Source organism: Hylaeus volcanicus, chromosome 1, assembly GCF_026283585.1.
Source record: "Hylaeus volcanicus isolate JK05 chromosome 1, UHH_iyHylVolc1.0_haploid, whole genome shotgun sequence".
In the NCBI taxonomy this organism is placed as follows: domain Eukaryota; kingdom Metazoa; phylum Arthropoda; class Insecta; order Hymenoptera; family Colletidae; genus Hylaeus; species Hylaeus volcanicus.
Window position 1 is genome coordinate 9,797,748 of NC_071976.1, and position 17,118 is coordinate 9,814,865.

Consider the following 17,118-nt stretch of genomic DNA (forward strand, 5'->3'; position numbering starts at 1 on the left):
AAATGGCGCCATCTAGCAGGAGAAAAAGGAACTATCGAGGACAAACTTGGGCGTTTTCCCGATAGAGGCGCTGACCAAACTCCGAAAATAGTTCGGCATGTTCACCGCTAGATGGCGACAGGAATTTTCCGCGGGAAATTTGAACCTCTTTTATTTAATTAAAGTTCATTGGAAGAATTTGTAGGTACTATTGAATAATTTAAAAATCTTGTTCGTATAATTGAATACTGAATTAATTAATCTATTTTTTTACTATGCCTGTACTAGACTTGTCGTGGCTTCGCCTGGAAGCAATCATGAATTCTCTACCAAAAGTTTTTTTTGTTAAGAGATCTTATAAGATCTCCTTATAGACGACATTAATCGTTTTTTCTCTTGTCGTCAACAGGAAAAAATGTTGTGTTCTGGAGATAGACGCTTACGAGAAACTTTATTTTATACTATGTAGAAATTCCAACTTTTGTTATGTGAATACAAACACTCATTTTAGAGAAGGACTTCGAGAAGGACTATTTAGAAGATTGAAGATTCATTAACTGGGTTCTTCTCCGGAATTATTCGATATTAATTTTACACGTTTATTCCAATTTTAGATCTATGAATATTACAGTCATTTGTTTCCTAGTCTGTATAAAATCTATCTTCTGTATCGTCCTCCTTTTTCTTTTATCTTTCATAGCCCTGTCACTTCCTACATATAACGAATAAAAACATAGAAAAAAGGAACAAATATATAAAATATCAACAATAATCTATTCTATAATAATATCTCTATTCAAGCTTTCATTCTTCAAAATTTGTAAAAATATGAACTTGCATAAACACCTACTGTGGGACTTAACCCAGAACTTTTGAACAGAACGAACATGTATTTCTTGCTCAAATAATTTAAATCCATTATTTCTAACACATAAATCCCAGAACGACGATCTACATTTAATCTAACGATGCTCGTTTACTCGAATTGCAGGAGGTCTGTCAGTGGAGCAACAGCGAGTTCGCGAAGATAACCACGAACAGAACATTCTGCGCGGGTCTGCGCAACGGAACCGGTCCTTGCAACGGTGACAGCGGAAGTGGCTTCGTCATCTACGATTCCTACACGGAACGCTACTATCTCCGCGGTATCGTTTCATTATCGCTGTTGGACAGAGGCAGAATGTCCTGCGACCTGTCGCAATTCGTAGTATACGCGGACGTCGCGCAATACAGAGACTGGATACTGGAACAGCTCGCACGTAGTGTCGTTCCGCGATTCTAAACATGCTAGTCGATCAGCTTCTCGATAGAAATTATTCTCATGACACTGGTAGCTCCGTTCAGGACAACGCCAAGTGGAATTGCATTGTCCTGATTTTTTTCATTTTATCTTCGATGTACTTCCGCTTCGACATCCCAAGATATCGCGAATCCACATTTCGACCTGTCTTCGAACGTAGAATTGTTTATAGCAGTTTACAGAGCTCGTTTATGGCAGTGCTGGGCAAAATGTACTTTATCGATGATTCAAGAATCATAATCGATAATTTTTAATCATTAATCCCGTTAATAAACGAAGTAATCATGATTAATGTGTACTCAGTATGTATAATCATGAATGTACACGTGCGATTAATGCTGAGGCATTAGAAATTATTAGATTATGGTTGCAGATTATACATTTAAGTGGTTAACGATTAATTCGACGATCATGAACAATTATCACAAAGTAATCAGTGATTAATAATCACTGTTCTATAATTCGACTGTGAAAGACCCTAAATCTTGCTTTTACTCCTATCTCTCTTTACATTAATATTCGCGACATGGATGATCGAAACTGTACAAAAGTAACAGGGTCACTTGAACAAAGGATCGACCCTACATCGATTATTTTACTCGTAAGGACAGCGTATGTATTTTAGCTCTTCCATTTATTCATACCGTGTAATATTTATTCTTGACATAATTCTAATTGCATACCGCGTAAAATAAGTATAGCACGTAAATCTATCTTAAACTGAACTGTTCCGTCACGCGCGAGGTAATCCTTCTTTATCAATAATCGTATCGTACTCGTGTATCGTTAATTGAAAATGTATATATACTGTTAGATAGATGCTTCGTAGAAAATCATTTATCGCTAATTTTACGAACGACCATGATCTTATTCTGCTCGAATAAAACCTTGTATTTTTCTTACGTTTCATTTATTGTACAATCATATACCTCCATTCGTATGATATGAAATTCACCTGGAAGTCACCTGGAACCGCTGCCGCTGACAGGGTTGAAAATAACGACGTCTCCTTCATCGGTAAGAGAACATAATGCTGTGTATTTCTATTTATTTGCAATTACACACATTCTTACACATAATTTATTCCTTACATAACTATAACTATACATAAAGACAGCGTAAGCGGACACATTGAATGGAAGAAAATAAGTGTACAACAATAATAATATAAACTAGAATGATATGTGTGTATATGTATATGTACGATAAAAAGGTGACGAGTTAATGCGCGCTAAAATTGTCGTGTAAAAATAACTACAAACATGCTGATTAAAACAATACGTTTTAATTGTAATTAGCGGTACACAATATATATCTATATATGTTTCTACGTTAAAATGAAAGCTATCAAATTCTGTCACGTGGACGTCTATATATATATATATAAAATATGCGTGTTTTTTTTTTGTTTTTTAAAAAAGCAACATGAGAAGGAGAGGTTTGGAATGTATTATTGAAAATAGTTCCTCCTGTATCATAAAATTATGTTCTTTATTGTCCCATCGAAGAAGGTAAGCAAAAATTTCATGTCCAAAATAGCTGACTAAAGAAACTTTAGTGAGCCCGCATCAGGGGTAAAATGCAGTACACAGTGAACTGCGTTGTATTCATACCTCATCAGGTTGGAAGTATTGTCGTGCAACTGCTCTTAACACGATTTCTGCAGTGAACACACCTAAAAATATTAGAAATTTGTAAGAATACACGCCATTTTCTATTATACAGGGCGTTTCATTTATCTTAACAATTTTAACGTCTCCGTTGCTTCGTAAGATACGAGAACACATACAAGGGAAGAACCACGCAAGATATGTTGATCTTCAGATGATCTTGAAAATCGGATCAATTTGAATACAGAAGTATTTACGATCGATGTATTTCTATAGAAAACGTTTGGTTTGAGAGTTAACATGACATCGAGTCGATCCATAAAAGCAACGCAGATATTACAGTGATCTAGATAAACAAAAGCTCTGTATTAATTATACACAGATAAGTTTGCATGTATGTAAATTGCAGTCACGAACAAGTTTCACTTATTTTACATTTCCGACTAATTTTCATAATTTAAAAATGTTACAAGTGTATTCACTAAATCAACTAATGAAAAGGGGTCTTTCCACTTTGATAATTAACTCAAAACAATTTACGGACAATTATATTGTCGCGATTCTTAAATGAAATAAACTGTTTAATTTAGTAAATCGAATTGTACCATTTTTAGGTGTTGAAGATGGCCCTAAAAGAAACAGTTGAAACGTAAAATAAATAATAACATGTGTTATACTGCAAGATCATCATCCTTTACTCTGCATTATCGTTATTTCCACTTACTGATCTTTGCACGTAAAACGTCGGAAAGAAGATGAATATCATTTTCGTGAGTGACGATGACATAAGTTAATTTATTACTATTCATTTCTTGGATCTGCGCGACGGATCTCCGCGTTTTTTCCAACGATCCGCCCGCGCTCTCGATAATTTCTGCGATTGCCGAAGGCGATGGCACCACACTCGGTGTGACATAAAATATTTTACCCTGTTCGACGAAAAGACGTATCAAACAAATGCAAATTGCGGCCACAATGGTTAACCTTATAACAAAAGCGTAATTGTTTGCCCCTTTTGAATAACGATAGGTGTACAGATTAATTCTGTGCATTTGCATACAATCGTTTATGGGTCTATTTTAAACAGAAATATTCACACTGGTTACTTGCATGCATGTTTATAAAGAATAGATGGGAAAGTGGCACATTAAAGTGTTGTTTGCCTCTCAAGAAAGTGAAACATATTCTTGTTTATTAATCAAGCCAAGTCATGGTGATTATTAGTATCAGTGGGAAGATAATTTTTGTTAAAACTGGATATGGTGTTCTATGCCTTGGACGGTACAGATGTATCGTTGACCCTTTTTCAAGTCGACATTTTCCTATTTGTAATCTATTCATGCCACTTTTAGAAATTAATTATATTAAACTAGGGTTGGTTATATATGGTTGTAGTCGAATAAGAAAAGTCAATTTGCCCCAGAGTGAATGATTTTCATGCTTTATACATGTTTTTGTAAGTCTCGCGTATAATTTGGCCAAAGGCAATCAGGAATATTTACTGAGGCATATGAGCCATAGCACAAAGCGATTAACTCCATAAGAGGGTCGAAAGTGTTGATGTCATGCTGAGTAATCACCTTAAGTACTGTTCCCCGGTTACAGCTCGCCAGAGCCTTCTCGATATTAAAATTAAAACTCTTTTCGAATTCTGGATCGCCAAGCATGTATCCACTTTCATCTAAGAACGTGTTCCTTGCAGAACAATCGAGTAGCCACTGTAACGTGACAATATATTTACAACGTGACAGGCAACACAAAAATTTTACAGTTCTTATCGGCGCTGACATCACGAGGTGAGTAGCGTCCCGCCAACTGGCTGCCAGCGCACCACCTAATTCCCGAATTCTCTGTCGAATGAACAATCAGAAATTAGCAAGTCACCTAACCGTAGCAATCGTCGTTCTCACGCTATAGTCTTTCAAGTATCGTTGAACAGTAAAGTTTCCATATTCGGAAACTGGATAGTATCGGTACACTGGATGCTATTACCTTCGCATGATTTCTAGGATTGATACCAGAGAACAATATTCTCGGTTGTTTATCCGGAGGCGGAGGGTCGGGATTACTGACGACTATAGGCTCGTCCAGACCCAACAAATGTGGGTCCTTGTTTAACAACGGCCCGTCTAATCGCGGCTTTTTATACTTTCTTATCGAATTTGGACCCTGACCAACTTGCTTTACTTTGTCGTAAGACTCCTGCGTAATGTTTATTGGCATCTTCCACGCAGCTGAAAGAAACATCGTTTTAATACGGCTGCGGCTACAGACGGAGCCGCTAGTACGAAAGAATAGTAATTCTTTGCGAGGGAACAACGTAATCATCGACGTTCACGATACCCATTAAATGAGGCACTAGCGAATAATCCAATCTAAAGGGATTGCTCAGGCTGTATTGCTGATATTTTGGGTTTTCGGTCTGATGGAGAGCGTTCATCTGGCCGCACAATAGGTCCGTCAACAACTGAGCGTTCACTACCCCAGTTTGCCATTCCCGCGCCTTTTTATATTTCTGACCGTCCGGTCTGAAATGTTTTTCATGGAATGAGAAACGTAATAGCGAAAAAGTGGTTCGATTTAAGCGATCATCCTCCATGTTAGAGTAAAGCAAGCCTCGTGAATTAGCGAATGGATAGTATTCAAGTTTATTTGGTATCTAAGTAAACTTCTTTCAGTGATTGATGTAGTCGTTCGAGATTGGAAGGGGAAGCTCGAATCTAGGGACCCTCTTATCTATCCATTGTACATTCTCTGTTGAATAGATTCGAATAGCTCTCTAAATGAATATGATCAATCAAATACCACAGAGAAATTCCAGATAAACTTGGATACTTACAAGGGCGCTCATCGCTGACACCTCTACGGATTTTGATAATCTTTAACCATGGCCAGTCTAACAGTATCGAAATATTTCCGTTAATAATTCATTCTCCCTGTATTTCTCAACGTGTTCCTATTTAAATTTTGTAATTATCATCTAGACCTAGTTTCGTACCATTTATGCTTCAAACTCTATCAAACTACTTCATTCCGACTCAGATTCAACTTCCTTGGTCAGATTTAAAAGCATTACTCTTCAAAAATATCTCTTCCTCCATGAGACACAACACATCTTCTATTCTATACTAAGGCGCAACAGAAAAAAAAAGCTCAAAGAGTGATCCTGTATTATCCTAACTCATCCTGAAGTCTTCTCTCCAATCGCAGCTTCTATCTAACATTCCTCATGACTCTTCACACCAATCGCCACATTAAAAATCATCAAAATCCTTGCGAAGTCAGCGTTGTTCCTTCCTTGCATAAAATCAAGCATTAGTGTCAGGAGCACTTAAATCATAAGAAATGCTGGCTACCTTCTGCAAACGAGGAGTGTGTTGTGCCTGGTTAAGTAATTGGTGACCTTCGCCCCCAAAGCTTCCAGCATGAACTTCACTTTGGCGCGTTCCTCGCCCTCGAATCCAGACAAGGAGACGATCTGCTTCGCGCATGGCAGCTCCGTTAGGCTGAAAGGCGTTGGGAAATGCAACGCGTGCCACGGCGGTAGCACTTGTTGTTTACTGACAACGTCCGACAGCCAGTGAGCGCTGACACAGCGCTTCCCTTCGCGTAACGCCTGCACCACGGTTGGATGTTTCTGCGTGATCGCCAGCACGTGGGTCGCCCTTGTGCAATACTGGGGCTCGACCTCTCCCCCGTGCCTCTCGATCACTTGCTTCCATATCGTGACGTCGTTCGGATGCTGCACGTCGTACTCAACGATAACAAAAATACAACCTAGCAAAAATAGATCTGGTGGCACTGAAAATACAAATAACAACGAACGTTATTTGCGAAGGGGTCGCTACGTCGTCGAGTCGGACACTTTCTTTTTTTTTTTTTTTGGAGTAAGTTTTCGAATTTCAAATTTCGGATTTCGCTGAAATTTGGAGCGTCGGAGTCGATTGATCGATGATCGTTAACCTTTTGCACTCGAGAGGTATCAGTCACCACCTGAGCTTCATACATTACAGCTTACATTGAGCTATATACTTTATTGAAAATATGTGTTTATATTAAGTTTCGTTGCACCTTGATGCGTTGATAACATTGTTAATCGTCCTTGTGTTTACAATACAAATACAATCTGAAATTTTCGACCATGATTACAACGTCTTCAAAGTTAGTTGAAATTGAACAATCCTGAAAGTTGGTTTTAACATTTTAGAAGCCTTATTGAAATGGATCTCTATAACGAAATCGTTTGAAATAATGCAGAACTTGTAGCGGAGACTTTTGTTCTTTAAAACATGATGATACACGCAATATTAAAATGTAATACCTTCATAAAATAGTTCGATCTTCAATGCAGTGTTCTCGTGCCAGAGAGGCTCACTTAGAGTGCAAAGGGTTAACACCTTACGCGCATTGATTTTTCATTTATCGTACCCCTTGATATTGCCAATGAAAATTAGTAGAAATTTTATTCAAAGTATGTCCTTTTAATACGTGTACAAGTCATGCGCTCAATATGGTCGTTTACGGTAAACTTTGCCAGCTTTGACCGAGTTAAAGCGTTTAAACAAATCAAGTGGCGTACGTTTTAGATTCGGATTGTGCCCGTAGAACTGAGCTTTAGCTTGAGTCATCAGCGAAGCGTATTGCATCTTGATCGGCGCCCCTGGTGTCGCCCCGTTAGTGATGTTTCCTACGGTCCTCCGCTGGTAAGCCGCGAGAAGTTGAGGATCCTGCGACGGCGGGGGCGGCGGTCTGTGTTGGGCGGTCATTAGTCTCAGCTGACCAGCTGCGCTGCCTTCTGCCGCGCTACCTTGCAGTCTGTTCGTCAGCATGTTCGCCAAGGCAGTTTTCGTTTTCGCGTTGACGACCAACTGCTGATCAGGCGGTATTTGAACGTTGTTGGACAATGACGTCAGGGGTGGATCTTGCTGAGCACCTTGCTGTTGCTGCTGCTGTTGTTGTTGTTGTTGTTGTTGCTGCTGCTGCTGTTGTTGCTGTAGATGTTGCAGCTGTTGCAATCTCGCCATCTGCTGCTTCTGCATGTGCAACTGTGCTATATGCTGAGGCGTTAAAGGTTGGCCCTGCTGGAACGTTTGGGCAGTCTGGGGCGTTTGAGGTCCTTGCACGGTTTGTCCTGTTTGTACGATCACTGGATTGGCAGTATTTAATGGCGCTAGAGCTGGAGGCTGAACCACAGGATGCACTGGCTTTTGGCTGGGTGTCTGGGCAATCTGTGGCCCTATCATTTGCGGCCGCGGTTGTTGGACCCACTGCAACCCACCAGGCTGCACAGGCTTCCCTGGACTTCTGATAACGGCGATATGCGCACCTTGCTGAGCTTGGCGATTTTGCATCTGCCTCTGGAGTATCAAGTTCTTCTGTTTCTGAATCTTCTGGATGAACTGAGCTCTTTGTTGCGGGTCCATTTGCTGCAACTGCTGGTGCGTTTGAGCATCCAATTGGATCAATTGTCTCGGTGGTTGGGGTGGTTGTTGCGTCCACTGTCCACTCGGCCTTTGAGGGCCCACTTGCTGTTGCTGCTGTTGTCTTTGTAACTGTAGATGATACTGCTGCTGTTGCCATTGCGAGTCTCTTTGCACGATGAAGCCTTGCTGATTGGGTCCCATTATTTGTTGATTTTGAGGCTGTTGCTGCAACTGACCATCCCTTATAACGAACTGTTGGGCACTTTGGGGTGCTGATTGCTGCAGCTGTTGAGAAATTTGCTGGATTTTCTGTTGTTGTTGTTGTTGCTGCTGTAGCAATATTATCTGTCTCTGTTCGGTTGTGAGTTGTTGCGTCGTAGCTTGTTGTTGATTTAATTGCTGTTGCGTTCCGATTTGTTGCTGTTGCGCGGGTAGCTGTTGCTGGAGGACTATTTGTTGCTGTGTCGTTAATTGCACTTGTTGTTGAACTAGCTGCTGTTGGGAAGTGATCTGCTGCTGCTGAGACAAATGTTGTTGCTGATTCAACTGTTGCTGAGAAAGTATCTGGTGTTGATTCAATTGCTTTTGTTGTTGTGACAGCAGTTGTTGGGGAGACGACAATTGATGCTGAGATAATTGTGAATTTATTTGTTGTTGTTGTTGTGGCATTAATGACTGCTGCGCGAGTGACTGTTGTTGCGCCCCTATTAATTGTTGTTGCGATGTTAACTGAGGGGACTGTTGTTGATTCAAGAGCTGTTGCTGGGCGTACGTTTGTTGTTGCAATTGTGGATGTTGGGTGAGCTGTGACAGTTGCTGCTGTTGGTTTAGTTGTTGTTGTTGTTGTTGTTGTTGCTGCTGCTGTTGTAATAATGAGTGTTGAATATTCATTTGTTGTTGTTGCTGTTGTTGTGGAGATATTTCCGGTTGCTGTATTTGCGAGACAGATTTCAATTGTGCAACGTTGTTTTGTTGAGAGGCTTGAGGTAGCCAACCAGTTTGCGTCACGTTTTGATCAGATACAGAAGATACGATTGTGGAAGTGTTAGACAAACTTGTGGTTGCAATTGAACGTGAAAGATGCTGCTGTTGCGCGTTAACAGTATTCTGTCCATTTGTTGGATAGGGAATTGTTGTTACGGTTACATTGGCTGTATTGATACTATGAGATGTATTGGAAGATACAGGTGGACTCGGTTGATTCCAGGGCATACGTTGTTTAAGTTGCTCCAACATGGCTTTAGTTCTGTCCTGTTCTTCTTGCGCGGTATTGCTTTCTGTGTCTTCGTCCATAAAACCAGTGATCATAGCTGTGGAACTATTCGGGTAAACTAAAAGTCTAGGGTGATATTCCACTTCGCTGACAATAGTTCCTTTTCTACAACATTCTGTTATCCAGTCTGGTGTTACTATTTGAATGGGATGCCTAGCAGCAGTCTCGTATTTCAAGCCAGCAGCTTTTCCAGTAATTAAGTGCGTACAATATCGGTCTAAACGTAATTGACATTTACCACCTTGCAATGCGATCATTGCCCACAGACTTTTACTGTCGGCGCGGCTTACCTGAGATACACATGCTCGTATATTCGAAAATAATTGTGTATTTTCAGGGGAAAAATAGTGTGGCCTATTTTAATGATACTGCTAAGGAAATTAATTAGTTCATGCTATTGAAAATGTTTAAGTAACATATGTAAATTTAGGTCTTTTTGTTACATCAACATTAAATTAAATGTTCTTAAAGATAAAATTATTACAATGATTTCACACAAACTAAAAATTATGGTAGGATACGGTAGAAGTTTGCTGCATTTAACAGAGTACAAAATCCAGCTCTGCGTAACTGCTGGTATTTCATAGATATCCTTTGCAGCAGATATATCATTCTCCAATGCGTCATAGCCTGCTATTAAATGTGTAACAAAATCACTAAAATAATTCGATCTCTCTGCACCACCCTCTTGTAGTAAATTTAAAATCTGGAAACAGTTAAAAAATGCATGTTTGGATAATACTGTTATAGCCATGCGTAGTATTATACTTCCTCTTCGAAAGAAGCAAGCACACACAAAATACACACAATTGGGCAAGCACAATTATTTTTGTATAATTCTTCATACAGAATATGAATTTATATTACTATAATATTACTAGAATTGTCGTATTATCATTAATGAATTTTCTATGTACAGTGTAATCATTGGAAATAATAACTAACGCTTAAATTTAACTGATCGGACAGAGAAATATTACATATGAGAGAAAGTCATGCAGTTCTAAATTTGAAAAAATCTCCACACAGTGTTGGAGTCTGTTAAATTTGACTCCATTTTATAACCTCTATCGCGTGTAACGCGATTTGTCTCAAATAATCGCGAGCAAATTGCAATTTACAGTGATTATGTTACGCTAATATCGTTGTCGCGATATTGATGACATTAGATGAAAGCCAGCGGAAAAACGCGGGAAACGGTGAAATGACATACCTTGGGATCACCTTCGCCGCTGACGTAGTATTTAACATCGGCAAACAGGGCCCCGTCAAGTTTTAATTCTTCGAGGCCGGCCCTTATGTCGCCCATCCTTGGAGAATTGCTTACGAAATCACGTTTTCCACATCACAACAAATCGCCGCGTTTTCGGGAATCGCGCGAAAACTATACACAAATATTTGATAACAAAACTCAGCCGCGACGCTTTTGTTATTATTATGATCGCAAGGTTATGTAGCGACTTCGCGGTCGAACGTAGTCGCGTATCGCGTTCGATATATATCGACGCGAGTGCGCTTCGTTTGAATGATGAAAATGGCGGCGAAACTAGCATCAAATTATATCGGGAGAAGTTTTTATTTATTTGGTATATTAAAAGATGAACTGCAACAATTGTGTTACTATCGTAATCGTGGAACTAAAAGTAAATTTATTAGTGAATTTACCGAAAGAAATCGGGCTCTGTGGTCCCATAAAAATAGTTTACAAAAAGGAGTGTTTATAAGAGAATTTTAATTTCGTTGGTTATTATTTTGAACTCTTTTTCTTTGGTAATTAGTCATTCGTGAACTGGAGTTGTTCGCTATTTATTAAATACTTTTTCTGCTTTATTTTATTACTATTTTTTTCGACAATGTTTAAAGAAAATAAATAAATATCATTTCAACGTCTGTTCTACTTCTGAAATTAAAGATTGCTTCTACATCTTTTTAAATTATTGCATTACAATTTTACCTACGTAATTTTTCAATTTAATTTGAAAATTTAAATCTAAAGTGTGTATTTTATTCGTCAACGATGCAGATTGCAAGTTACAAGTGTATACGCTAACTAGCATCACTTTGGGTGGTAGAAAGAAAACTGTGAGACTTGAAAACATTGTTTACTTTATTATATACTCTTTTCATTCGCGTAGTAGGTACATATCAGCATCTAAGATGCTTTTCACCGTATAGTCGATCGAAACCCCTGCGAATCCATTATTCTCCCCCAATTTCTTACTTTCATTATCTTTCACTCGTACTCTCTTATTCTTCACGCTTCTTCTCATTTCGTCTCTTGCTCTCACTCTCTCACGCACACTCACACACTCTAACAACATCGTAAGTCACACCTCTCCTATAATTATCGCCGCTTTCTAAATAACCATTCGCACGGTTCCTCGCGTTCATAGATAAATAAATTATAGGCTAGTATGTACAAGATCTTAATAGAATTTCTTCTCTTACGTAATAGTCATTTGTCACTTAACAGATTTATTCACCTTGTAAAGACTCTAGAATTATTGAGCTTGGTCTGGTCAGTATACGTCACATATTCCCATTAAGGTTTGTCGTTTCAATTAAATTATATGCGTGTTGTATGTTTGTGTGTGTGTGTGTGTATATATAATACACCACTTTCCTCGAAATTATTTTACTCGTTACTTCGTGGCGCCGAATATGTATCCTCTGTTCGATTGTGGTGCAGCTTTTCAGAAATGTAAATGACCGTGGGAGGGGTTCGAGAGGGGGGGAGGAGGAGGAGGAGGAGGAGGAGGATCTTGAGGGGAATTAAAAATTGCGCAAATTTTAGATCTACGGAAAATTTGCAGAATTCTTAAGTAACGTTTCGATATCGCGAAATTAAAATCGTTCGTTTATATGTATGTACATTTCTTGGAATTATCTGTGTACGTGTGTGTGTGTAAGTATTCGTATATGTGTGTGGATATACATTTTTGTAAGAACATATCCATAATTATTTGAATTTATAGAAGTACGTGTTGGTCTGCAAATGAAAGTTTGTATCGAGTTATAAATGAAACGCTATGAAAGGGAGTGACAAATAATTCGTAATTACCGTGTCGAATAAATTAGGAAATAATTATATCGCGATCGAATAAATTTTCGATGGAAATCTAGCGCGGAATGAGAGCTTAAATTTACCGGTTAATGTTCGTCTGGTGTACATGGTTACATATTGAGATAGGTGCTTACGTTTTAATTCTAAACATTCCAAGTATAATATCCTCTCAGGCACCTGTGATTATTTACAATTCAAGGGCTGAATAATTTAAATAAAGTATCCCACGGGAGTAAATAAAAATTGCACAGTTTGATTATGAAACTGCACAACTGTATGTAAGTACAGGTACACAAGAGGAAAAAATTCCTTTATTAAAATGAAAAAGAATCGTTGACTTTGATGTGAAAATAAATAGAGTTATGTCTTTTTATTTTAGAATGAATGCAATTGAATCTTATAGTAAATAAAGTAAATTTAATTAACTCTAATAATTAACTTCAAGAAACTTGGCCTACCTCTACTCGATTTGTTTTTGCAATTAAGAGGATAACTGTACGTAGCTACTTATTGTGCATATTAAATGGTAGGGAAACTTAATCGATTGTTCTAGTCGAAATTGTAATCTACTATTTGCGCATGGACAGGAGAAATTTGTTTCGGAAATTAGTAAATTCTAACAGTTGTGAGAAAGGAAGGGACAGGGACAATTAATTGTAATAATTATTCGCAATACTGTCTCAAAATATTGATTAAATCCACGAGCAAATCACTTTATGGAAATTAAATATCGTCTCCTATTGTTTTTACGTTGTGTATACTGAACATAACAAATTCAAAATATTAATAACAATTGGATTACCTGAAAATGACCGATATCAATCACAATTAGCGCTATCGAAGGATAACCAGAGGAGTATTAATATAAAATAATCGTCATTTGTACCATGCACGCGATATCTCACGAGGTAATAACATTTCTATAGGATGTCTTGTAACTTGCAATATAAACAAAAAAAAAGGGATAATTCTCTTTTAAATAACAAGACAGAAATGGGAATTAAAATACTTCCCAAACAGATTTCGAAATATTCAATTCCAGGAAAGATTGAATCTTGAAAATTGAATAGTGAAAATTTAATTTTAAAGTTATTCTTAAGTAACCAGATTGAATTAATTTTGGTGGAACTTTTTTGGAAAATTCGATTACACGAAGAATAGTGCAAATTGTTTAAAATTTAAAAGAAATAGATTGAATCACAGTTGCAGCATTTTAAAGTCTGTTCGAACGTAAATAATTGACGACTGAATCAGTGTTATCAGAACTTACACTTCCTGACCTTATCGTAATACTCGTAAATAAAGAATGACCCGTCCGGTTGGAATTCCAACGAAACTTTGTAATATTTCAATGGATCAACTTGGAACTAAACATTTTGTTCAACGTTTTCCATCAATTTTTTAATAACGTATCACTCTTTTTTCGATTATATCACGAATTACAGGACACCCTGTACAGCCGCGAGGTTGGAAATTTTCGGTATTACTTAATTAATTTCGGGGAACTGTTGAACCCTTTGACATCTGGCCCTTTACGGATGTTAAATGGAATGTTATCGACAGAATCGAAGGCAGAAGGCGGACAATCAATTTTCAAAACGAAACACGATGAATGTACACTCGTTAATACACGTCGCGTTAACATTCAGAAATATTTTGCATCTTCATTTCTCGATAACAGTAGTTTGAAAGGATTTGTAATTTATTAGCTTTAGTTAAGTCTTTATAATAGATATGAGTATCTAAATATAAGTTTAAATCACTATGAACTTTAGAATTGGGGAAGAGAAAATCATATGGTTACTCACTAGACACGTTATAAGTATACCGTAGTTTAATTTCACTTTTTGGAATCATTGGAGTCCCTTTATCGAACCAAGAAGAATTTAGCAATTGGAAAATTTTAACATCATTTCAGATGAAGTAAATGTGGAAGTTACCTAAAGATGAATGAAAAGAGGTGATTATCGATGGTAAAAAATTATTAGAATTACATCTTGAGAAAAAAAGTGATTGTTATATGCAGAGAAAGAGAAGGCGAATCAATTGTAAATTATAGTCAGGTCATTTCATGTCGAATTGATTGATTTCTGTGTTGAAGATCAGGGATACTGATTAAGTCGAAATATGTTGTTGTCTACGTAAAATTAGAAGTTAGCATAGATTTGTAATATTTTTAATATTTTCAGTGCTTCAGTTCGAATATAATTCGTTTAATCGGATTATTTTAACATATCAGAGATGTGTGCTTTCTCTTTCCATTCTTTTTTATTTATCTAGAAGTCGGGGACAGCTAGTAGTATATAATATTTTTAGATTCGATTATTTCGAACAAACTTTTATTATACGATCATCCTGTACTTTTTACCAAACACAAATTTTGAAGATCGATGACTTAAACTTCCCCTAATTTCACGGGTGCTTCAACATATTTCGATTCCACCTCGTAATCTCCATCTAGAACCAAGGAAGGTCAAATTGCAAGGTGAAATGTATTCGGGAAAGCACGCACAAAACAGCGAAATTGAATGCATTTTTTCATAAACTGAAACTGTAAAGATCGGTGACTTAAGCTTCCCTTAATTTCACGCGCGCTACGACATATTTCGATTCCACCTTCGCAATCTCGATTTTGGAACAAGGAAAAATGATCGATTCGAGTACGGAGCGAGACTCGACGCTCAGGGGTCATAGAAAAGGAACAATCTTCCCGACAAGACAAGATTACATCATAGTCTCGCTACAACTGGTCAAACTATCGAAGTCTAACTGCAAGTAAGGGCAATCGTTTTCGCAAAAAGCTGCAGTACCGGCGGCAGCCGGCCCGTTGCACCATCCCTCGGGGTGCAAGGTGTTCGTGAGGTAACACAGCACGTCTAGGATCTCGTTAATGCGCTAGGAACCAGGGCTGGAGTTTTCGCTGCTCCTCCGTCTGGACTCGAGTTCCTGAGCGAGCATCGCCACTTCCCAGTTATTGTGACCGTCCTGGTTCACCTCCTCTTCGTCGTCCTCATCGTTCCCGCTGTCGCTCCTCCCGGCCCTGTCCTCCAGCTCGTCCTCCGATCTGCTGCTGTCGCTGTTCGATTCCAGGTCGATCGCCACGTCGCCCTTCCACAGACTCTGAGGAACGATCGAGCTGGGCAACTCCTGGAGCTCCAGCGTCTCCTCTTCGGAGTGCTCCTCCCAGGACCTCCTGTTGTGCGAGGCGGACTCCATGGACGGCGACGACCGCTTGTAATGCGAACGAGTGGTCAGGACTGTGTCCACAGAGCCGTCCCTCATGAAAGGATGATCCTCGCGGTCGTCGTCCAAATCCTCTTCCAACGATGCGTCGTGCTCCGTGCTGTCCCCCAGAGACTCGTCGGCGTTCTGCGACTCTCGTTGCTCCAGCTCCTGTATCCTCGTCTGGAGCTGAGATATTATCTCGTCTCGTTTGCGAATCTCGAGTTCCAGCGACGTGAATTGCCGCTCGAATTTCGACTGGATGTCCTCCTGAAAGTTTTTCTGCTGTAACCGTGGAGTTAATTGCGGAAGTTTCGCTCTTAAGAAACCCGAACGTGTCAATTGACAGCTTACGATTAGATAACTGTTTCTTTTCTTGGTAGTTTCAGTTAAGCATTAGATTAACACGTTGATCGCCATGTCACCCACATGTAGGTGGCAGTGCTTTCCACTGAAGAACTAACGAAATTAATTCCGAATGTCAAGCATCAAAGGAAATGATTTTAAACCAAATTCATGAATTTTTATGAAATTACAAGAATAAATACGACGATAAATGTTTGATTATGCAGTCTCCAATAGTTTAAATAATATTTCATTTTAGTAGAAACTTTGAAGAATATTTGTCTGGAAGTCAACGTGTTAAGCATTGTGTAAGTAATTGCTAGTAAATTAATTATTCAGGATAATCACGTCAGCAAAATAAAATTTATGTTTACACTCCTGTACTGCTCGCAGTTTTATCATATGTGCTAAAACGAAATATGTGTTAATGAAAAAAAAAAAGTATTTATTATAACTAGGTATTGAAACGAGATGATTAAGCATCGTGTAAATATTAGTGAATGAATTGTTCCAAATGAGGTTTGTAAATCGTACGAACCTTCGTGTAACGGTTCCTCTATTCTTCCAAAGATCGATTTTATCTTCACATAATATTAACTTGCCAATTCGCGTTGCTCGCGACGTTAATTGACAAGCATCACGTTTACAAGATACACAGGTGCAAATTGATCCACGTGGGAAGTCACAGAACGCGGGTGTCGCTAGTCTGGTGGCGCAGGCGAACGGGAAATGTATTTACTGATTTGTAAACAGAACTTGCTATGCAAATCGAACGCGTATATACGTGTTTAGGGAGCTAAGATCTCGCAAACGGTGCGTGCGAGGGAAGTTCGCGTGAACTGTTCCAAAGTCGGCGATGTCTTCGGGGGAAATTACTTCGGACTGGGAAATCTCGGGGACCT

The 17,118-nt window shown here is 38.6% G+C and overlaps 3 protein-coding genes across 19 annotated transcripts in view; 1 reads left to right on the top strand and 2 right to left on the bottom strand.

The window, feature by feature from the left end:
- The window catches only part of LOC128873123 (clotting factor B-like), a 13,197-nt gene extending 11,009 nt beyond the window's left edge, over nucleotides 1-2,188 (top strand). For all 6 annotated transcript variants that reach the window (XM_054116447.1, XM_054116462.1, XM_054116490.1 and 3 more), the window contains one exon: nucleotides 971-2,188. In XM_054116447.1, coding sequence (XP_053972422.1) covers nucleotides 971-1,261 — 291 coding nt within the window. In that variant the 3' untranslated portion in view covers nucleotides 1,262-2,188. The remainder of the gene's footprint in view (nucleotides 1-970) is intronic.
- A 563-nt stretch (nucleotides 2,189-2,751) lies between these two features.
- On the bottom strand, nucleotides 2,752-11,032 carry LOC128873108 (PAX-interacting protein 1-like). 3 transcript variants are annotated; one of them, XM_054116416.1, is made up of 10 exons: nucleotides 10,799-11,032; nucleotides 10,107-10,291; nucleotides 7,469-9,939; nucleotides 6,246-6,690; nucleotides 5,233-5,417; nucleotides 4,882-5,123; nucleotides 4,470-4,739; nucleotides 3,614-3,818; nucleotides 3,069-3,235; nucleotides 2,752-2,954 (listed from the first exon to the last, which is right to left on the bottom strand). In XM_054116416.1, the coding sequence occupies exons 1-10, from the start codon at nucleotides 10,892-10,894 to the stop codon at nucleotides 2,928-2,930; spliced, it is 4,293 nt and encodes a 1,430-aa protein (XP_053972391.1). In that variant the 5' UTR covers nucleotides 10,895-11,032; the 3' UTR covers nucleotides 2,752-2,927. The 3 variants fall into 3 exon arrangements, with proteins under 3 accessions (XP_053972391.1, XP_053972400.1, XP_053972411.1); XM_054116425.1 differs by lacking the exon at nucleotides 3,069-3,235; XM_054116436.1 differs by lacking the exon at nucleotides 10,799-11,032 and having other exon boundaries at nucleotides 7,469-9,979; nucleotides 10,107-10,241.
- Nucleotides 11,033-11,673: 641 nt separating this feature from the next.
- The window catches only part of LOC128884605 (uncharacterized), a 142,671-nt gene continuing 137,226 nt past the window's right edge, over nucleotides 11,674-17,118 (bottom strand). For all 10 annotated transcript variants that reach the window (XM_054138110.1, XM_054138094.1, XM_054138101.1 and 7 more), the window contains one exon: nucleotides 11,674-16,141. In XM_054138110.1, the coding sequence (XP_053994085.1) occupies nucleotides 15,545-16,141 (597 nt within the window). In that variant the 3' untranslated portion in view covers nucleotides 11,674-15,544. The remainder of the gene's footprint in view (nucleotides 16,142-17,118) is intronic.

What these genes read in the sequence shown, in the direction of transcription:
- LOC128873108 (XM_054116416.1), bottom strand. Translation starts at nt 10,894, where the DNA reads ATGGGCGACATAAGGGCCGGCCTCGAAGAATTAAAACTTGACGGGGCC. An exon ending in ATCCTAGAAATCATGCGAAG is followed by an intron (nt 4,740 to 4,881) that starts GTAATAGCATCC and finishes TTCATTCGACAG; the next exon opens with AGAATTCGGGAATTAGGTGG. An exon ending in ACCGGGGAACAGTACTTAAG is followed by an intron (nt 3,819 to 4,469) that starts GTGATTACTCAG and finishes TTCGTCGAACAG; the next exon opens with GGTAAAATATTTTATGTCAC.